General features: G+C 34.8%; 1 protein-coding gene across 1 annotated transcript in view; it reads left to right on the top strand.

The window, feature by feature from the left end:
• CLK4 (CDC-like kinase 4) overlaps nucleotides 1–7,742 on the top strand; it is a 42,827-nt gene that overhangs the window by 16,863 nt on the left and 18,222 nt on the right. Inside the window, exons 2-6 of the mRNA XM_012654647.1 lie at nucleotides 381–541; nucleotides 3,047–3,903; nucleotides 5,012–5,237; nucleotides 6,354–6,444; nucleotides 6,840–6,906. Coding sequence (XP_012510101.1) covers nucleotides 3,851–3,903; nucleotides 5,012–5,237; nucleotides 6,354–6,444; nucleotides 6,840–6,906 — 437 coding nt within the window. The 5' untranslated portion in view covers nucleotides 381–541; nucleotides 3,047–3,850. The remainder of the gene's footprint in view (nucleotides 1–380; nucleotides 542–3,046; nucleotides 3,904–5,011; nucleotides 5,238–6,353; nucleotides 6,445–6,839; nucleotides 6,907–7,742) is intronic.

Raw genomic sequence — 7,742 nt, 5'->3', positions numbered from 1 at the left:
CTGAAGACTGTAAGCCCAAACTTTTTTATTTGGCCCTTTTTTTTTTGAAGGGCAGTTAACAAGTGTTAGTTGAAGACAAGCACCAAACTGAGAATTAGTCCCGGTTATAATCAGAAGAATTAAAAAAAAATGTTTATTAAGGTCTCACATGTTATCTGTCATTTAGTACTAGATCTCTGTGACACTTACCAGTCATCTGACATACCACTCAGATGTGGTGTAGTAGCCCCATACCTTGGGAAACATTACCTAAAAAGACTTTAGAACCTGTGTGATCCCATGTGCTGGGTGTTTATATTTAAATAATATTAATGCATAATATTTTTACCAAACATAACCATCCATATCCTTCGCAACTCCCTTTTTGTTTCTGTTAACAGATGCGGCATTCCAAACGAACTCACTGCCCTGATTGGGATAGCAGAGAAAGCTGGGGACATGAAAGCTACAGTGGAAGTCACAAACGAAAGAGGAGATCTCACAGTAGTACACAAGAGAACAGGCATGGTAAACCACATCATCAATTTAAAGAATCTGATTGGTAAATTATTCTTGAACTAGTAGCATTTTAACACTAATAGTTTTAATGATTTGCCATTTGCTTATATAGCTTTCATCTGTCAAATTGCTTTATAATTCAGTTAACAAATATGCATTCAGAAGATATTTATTGAGTTTTAGGCTAGACTCTGTAGGTACTGAGGCTACAGCTGTGAATAAAATAGAGTTCCTATCCTCATATATCTATGTCTGTCTGGGAGTGGTGGGAGACAGTTAATCAGTAAGTGAATGTAAAATAAGTAACATTGAGTCCTGGCCAGTGAGGTTGCCAATAATGGTTGGGGAGATGAGACACACAAAAAGTTAAGTAATAGTGATAATAGAATGCCCAGTGAGTGCCTTTAACTTGCTTGTAGGAGGGAGATAAGTATGTTGGAGTGCTCATTGTTTCAGAAATGAGAGAGGAGTGGGGGGCGGGGGAAAGTTATTCCAGATGAGAAAAGCAACATATGTTATTTGGGAATATTAAAGTGCATTAGGGATTAGTGACTGTTTTACAAATTTTATTTGTAGATAAGGCCAGTGTATATGTTTGTTTGGGATTTTAGAAGCTTGCTTTATTCTAAGATCTATTCCTTTGCACAGACAGTAGCTAGTAATTTAGGAAAGGGCCTCAATAAAAACTTGCAACAGTATGTGTCCTGTTTTATTATATTCTTACCAGGATAAAATTTGGAGATTATACATTTATATAGAATTAAAGGAATCTTAAAGTTCTAAATGATTAAAGAAAGGCTAGGTGGGTAGAGTTTCTTTCACTCTGTGTTCCATTAATTTCCCTTTCTCATTTGTTTTGTTGGTTCTATGTTTTCTCCTTGTTTTGTGCAGATGTTCCATTGGGACTGTTTACCAGATTGCTTTCTAAATTAGCCAGCTGGGGTTACTTTAAAAAACAGTATGTAACTTTTTTCCTTCTCCATGCTAAACAGACATGTTCTGCCAAATAGTGAGCTTGTTTGTAGTCAGTGTAGACTAACATGCTTCATCACACATTGTTATATATGGGGAAAGGGGAAGGTTTATGGCAGGATTTCAATGACCAAAGCTAATTAATGTACAGAATACTATAGAAAACCATCTGTCCCCCACTATTCATAAATACAATCAACTCTCAAGGCTTAACCACCAGGCCAGTACCTTCTTTGACAGATACGTGATAATTGCTTACCATAATCTAGAATATTCTAATAGTCTTTTTGAAGATTAAAAACTTTACGGGAGTGGTTTTTATAAAATTATAGAAAAATGCAGAAAAGTATAATGAAGATAATCTCAGTAGGATGCTAGTCCCCATTATTTGGATGTAAAATTATTTCTAATTATTCTTAAAATATCTTTGTGTACGAATCTTTGCCTCTTGTTTATTTCCTAAAAACAGACTCCAAGAAGAGGCATTTTCAAGTTAAAGGGTATGAACTCTTAAAAAGTTCTTGCTACATATTCACATTTCATTTTCTAGAAAGTTTGTACCAAATTGTACTTCTACAACATGTTCTTTCATGCTATCACCAGTCTTGACTTTTTGTTTTAATTTGAATTTTTAAATTTCTAGTGAATTTGTCCACTGTTATATATTTGTAGACCACTTGAACTTTTTTATTCTTAGCCTATTTATTAGATTACATTTTTCTTACTGATTTAAAAGAGGTTTTTATTACATATTAATTATTTAAATTGTCATATGTATTGCAGAGTATCTTTTCTTATTTGTCTTTTTGCTGTAGCCTGTGAGTTGGTCTCCCTGCAGGGTTAATTAATCCATTCTGCATAATATGTTAAAAAGACTGAGGTGGCTGTAAATGCCACCTTTTATATATTGTGGTCAGAATCGTATAACATAAAATATCAAGTCTTTAACTAGTGATTCTCAAACTTGAGTGTGAATAAGAATCACCTTGGAGGTATGTTTAAAATGCAGATTTACCAGATTTAGGTTTAGTGAATATTACCTGAGGCCTGGGGATCTCATTTTAATAAGAACTCCATATTCAATATCATTCATAAATAGACCATCCTTTGAGAAATATTCCTTAGCCTGGTATGCAGGGCTTTTAATGATCTGTTCTCACCTTATTTATTTGTCCGCATTCCCCTGTGTGAAGATTGCTCTTGCTAGAGTTGTTTACTTTTTCCAGAGTAATACATAGACAAATCCATCTCTACGCCATTGTGTCTAAAAGTGCTATATGAATGTAAGATGGGACTATGCCATTCTTCTGCTCCTGGAATTTCTTCTACATTTCACTTTGTCCAAATCCTGCCTTCCCCTTACGATGCAACTCTGTTTCCATCTTTTTCATGAATTCTTCCCCAACCATTTTAAGTAGGTTTTCTTTCCCTTCTCTTTATCTAAGCACTCATGTGTAACCTTTCTGTATTTCCTGCATTGTTGGGTTTTGTTTCATTTTTATGTGAGTAAACTCAAATTGTTCATTATTGGTTGGCAGGGACTTTGCCTTATATAATTTTTTTTTATCTCCCACAGGACATGTGTGGAAATAAAAATGAATGCCTATACCCTTGTCAGTCTTGGCTATTTTGAAAGGCTACAGTGAAATATTCACTGGGCATTCAGTGAATATTTTTAAAAATTAAATCAATCTGTTGTCCTGTCTACCCTGTCCACAGCCTGTGAAATTCTGTAGACTTTGTTTATATAATCGCTCAGCCTTGGTCATTGGCCGTTATAGATTGAAGAGACCTTCATCTTTTTAGTTTATCCTCATGGTATTGTTTTACCTCATGTTTTGTTATCCTGTAGATTGTTTATGGATTATTAGTAGCTCTAACTTCGTGCATTATTCTGGCTAAAGATTTGTTAGTGTTAGTTTTTTCTAGCAGATTTTGGACTTTTATGGGAAAGATGCCTTACAGAATTAAACAGGATGCCCTCAAGAGTATGCTCATTTCTAGCTTCTTATATTGTAGATCTCTTTCTGACAGTTCCAGGCCAACTGATCAAATGCCTGACCTATACCCACAGTGTTACCCTGATGTCCTGAGTTCTCCAATGGATAGAACTTAAGACTGACACTAGGCAAAGAGAGGAGGGTTCCTGCATCTCCCCAGCCTGCATTTGATGATAGCCCTGTTGGGTAGGATTTATAAAGATGCTTCTATTTCTTTCTGCCTAAACCAGCCCCCCTGGGAAAAAAAGGACAGCATACTCTGGGAAAGGAAAGGGGTTGGTGAGGGCAGTTAGTCGACATCTGTCACTCCATTGCTTGTTAGGATTATTTTAGCCGATTTGTCTGACTGGGCAGGTGTCCCCTCTCTCCCTCAGTGCTCCATGTGCATCCCTCTTGAAGCTTCGCACTCTGTTGAAGAGGACACTCATCCCAGGTAGAGAGGGGATGGGAAACTGGGCCAATTAAATCTATGTCCTTTCCTTTGCATCCCATCAATGCTGCTTAACTTCCTAAGATCCATGACCTCTATGAAATTCCTTGCGAAGTTTTGTGTATGCATTTGTGTGCTTCTTGGGGAAGAGGGTCATAGCTTTCATCAGATTCTCAAAGGGATCTACAGATGCAAGCACTATGGCACTTGATGATGCTGTTTTCTGTTGTATTTCTTATGTATTTCTCAAGCAGGAATGACAGGAAATTAGAAATGCAAAGGGAAGTAGGGTAGTGGGACTGTCGTAATCTTAGGCAAGCAATTACAGGATCCCTTTTTTATTTTAGATGTCTTCAGCGCATGAGGCAGTCCTCAAAAGCTGTGTTGTCTGTTTCTGAAACAGGAATAAAAGAAGGCTAGAAATGTAAAGAGGAGAGGAAGACAGGACAGGTGATAGGTGTAATAAAAATGGCCTGTATCATAGCAGTTAGAAAATATTTCAGGTTTTGACACTAATGTGCTCTATCACCATAGCAAGTCATTTTCCTTCTAGGGATCTTAATTTAGTTGTTGGTAAAATGAAAGGGCTAGAAAAATTTTAGGCTCCTTATAGCTAAAATACACCTTTCATGAAAAAATTCTCTGTGTCCAGGAATATCTAAAATGCACTTACATTAAAAGAGAAAGGAATCCTGTTTTGCCTGCCTCTGATTGTGTGTGCTTCTGTGAGAGAGGAAAAGAAAGCTTAGACGCATATATCATAAGACTGATGAGTTTCAGAAAAGCACTTTCATGAAGTTTTGGTTTTAACTTTCTCCAAGAAGGTAAAGGAACACTTAAGTAACAATAAATTAATGATTTGACCCAAGCTTTGTTCCTTGGTGTGAAGTGCTTGACAACAATCTGTATAATGGGCCCATTTACTTGATTGTTAAAGTAAAATTATTTGTTAAACTTTGAGATAAATATAAATTCTAATTCATCAATTTGAATTTTTTTTCTTTTATTGAGTTAGCTCTTTAAACCAAAAGTTCTTGGAGAGGATGTTTTGTTTGAACCACATTACCCCAGAATGAAGAGAATAATTTGAAATCCTTTAATGTGTTCACAGTCATTATTTAGAAGCAAGGTCCTTGAATGAGAGAGATTATCGGGACCGGAGATACGTTGATGAATACAGGAATGACTACTGTGAAGGATATGTTCCTAGACATTATCACAGAGACATTGAAAGCAGCTATCGAATCCATTGCAGTAAATCTTCAGTCCAAAGCAGGAGAAGCAGTCCTAAAAGGAAGCCTAATAGACACTTTGGTTCAAGTCATCATTCACGTTCGGTATGATTGATTTTGTTTTTATTTTGAGTGGATTCTTATTTGTGCATAAAAGCTCTTAATGAGCTGATAAGTTTCTAATGTTTCTTTATACATATATAATACTATTTGGATGTATTATAATTGTATTTATATTACTTAAATCCTTAAAGGAAACTTCCAAATTCTCATAGTTGATCTGTTTATTTATTAGCTAGCCCTCATTTGCCCACATTTACTTGTATTCTGAGATCAGATCATGAGTTCATTGATTTTAATAATAAAATTATCTTATATTTTTGTGTTTGTAGTATAGTTTTACGAAAAACAACGCACCCATCTTTTCTTTCATCTTAAACATTTTTTTACTTTGAAAGAAACCCCTGATACTTGGAAACAATATGGAAAATTGCACTAGTGGATACTTAAGCATTATTAGCTCGTATTAGCTAGTTCCATAGCACAGTGCATCATTGTCTGCAACCAATTCTGTTGAAATTGTGAAAATGGGTGCCGAATGGGAAATGTATTATCCAAAAAGCTTGCCTTTTTTTTTTTTTACATTCAGACATCTTCACCTATTTAATCAGTAAACTTTGAATTACTGTTTTTCTCCCCAAGTTTTCTTCAGTAGAAGTAGCTTGTATTAGCTTGAACATTGAAATTAGCCTTTATTTTCCCCTTTTATTTTAATCATGAATATTTTTATGTATTGCTAAGAACAATTTCGACTAATCTTAACATTTTAAAACATTTTTCTGACAAACTAGACATCTCAACTCACACCATATGCTATTTATAGCAAGAGATTAGTAAATCATGACATTGCATTCTTTAAATTTCAGACTTCAATTAAATCAGTATTTTAAAGAGACAATTGTGTTGTTTTTTTTCTATTGCCACTTTAAGTATCTTATCTGAAAATCTGTTCCTTGCCATGTTTTTCTTCTGTAACATAAACTGTGCCCTGTGAATTTCTGGGGACTGAATTTGAAATTGCTCCTGCCAACTGTTCGTGGCCTGGTGCTTATCTGAATGCCTGAATATCTCCCCGCTGAATGAATTGCGTATTCTGCCCTGAATTCACTCTGATATATTGATTGGCTGGACGATCTTGGTGCTGCCCACTTGCCGTTCCAGAAGAGCCACCGAAGGAAAAGATCCAGGAGTATAGAGGATGATGAGGAGGGTCACCTGATCTGTCAAAGTGGAGACGTTCTAAGAGCAAGATGTATAGAATATTTTTCAACACTTTTTAAACTTTGCACACAGAATAATCTTTTTAAGAATAGTTTGTCAGCGGGGGGCTAAAGAACTCTTCATTACTTTTTTGTTTTGTTTTTTGTGGGTTTGTTTATTGTTTTGCATTTCTTCTTTTCTGTAGAATTTAAATATTTCTATTCTAAAGTTCCAAAATAATCAATGGAATTTGAGATTAGAGCAAGAAAGATAGCTCTATCTAATTGTTTTTGTAGCAGCTGAAAATAAAATAATTTGAGTGCTGAAACCTTAGTTATGCTTTGATAGAGATCATTTGAAAATATTCCACACTTAAGCATTCATTGTTTGAATAACTAGATAATTTGTACTTGGGTACTTATACCTCTTCCCCCCCCCTCACTTTAGATGAAATTGTGGACACTTTGGGTGAAGGAGCCTTTGGCAAAGTTGTAGAGTGCATTGATCATGGCATGTAAGTTCTTTTTTTTGAACATTCTGATATTTTTGGTGGGGAAGGATCCATAATTTAGATGAAATATATTTTAAGTGGTAGCCATGTGTTTTTCTGGGAGGTATAAATATACAACAAAATTTCTTGAGCTGTGTATGATTTATTTGCCATTAATGTGGATTTTGATCAAGAATACTGACAGATTTTATCAGATGGAGTTCATTGAAATTAAAGTGGGTATTCAAGTGAAGATTCAGCTTTTGGATTGCAGAGACAATAAAGCATATCTAATCTTGCATGTTAGAGTTAGCTTCCTAAACTACAAAGAAATTATATTAAACCCTACCGAAATAAAGTCCAAGTTCTTTAATGAGGCATACTAATGCCTTTGTGATTGGACCCTCTCTGCCTCATTTTACCATTTTCCAGCAGGACTTCTCTTCTGTGGCTTGCAAAGTTTTTTGTAAGTGAACTTCTTAAAACAATTTAGTGAAACTGCACGTTTCTAAAATTTTTTATCATAAATTAAAATAGTTGGGAAGGATATAATTTGTAGCTTATTATAAACCTTAATTTAAAAAAAAAAAACCTTCTCTCTCTTTAAATGTATTTGAGGGAATCTAAATATGCGTTAAGAAAATGCGTTAAGGTGTAGCATCAACCATAAACAAACTCTTCTTGAATACTTAGACATGTTTTATTCTTGAACTTATTTTCATTCTACTTTCCATAAAGAATATTATCCTAAATTAACTTTTATAGTCACCCCATGTCGTTTCTCTGCAACAAAAATGTGACCAAAATTGAACTTTAAAATATTTTGAAATATTTTCAGACTCACAGAAAAGATGATAAAA

This window comes from Propithecus coquereli, unplaced genomic scaffold (genome assembly GCF_000956105.1).
Source record: "Propithecus coquereli isolate 6110/MARCELLA unplaced genomic scaffold, Pcoq_1.0 Scaffold443, whole genome shotgun sequence".
In the NCBI taxonomy this organism is placed as follows: domain Eukaryota; kingdom Metazoa; phylum Chordata; class Mammalia; order Primates; family Indriidae; genus Propithecus; species Propithecus coquereli.
The sequence above is the reverse complement of the archived record's forward strand: the minus strand, read 5'-3'. Positions and strand labels throughout refer to the sequence as shown.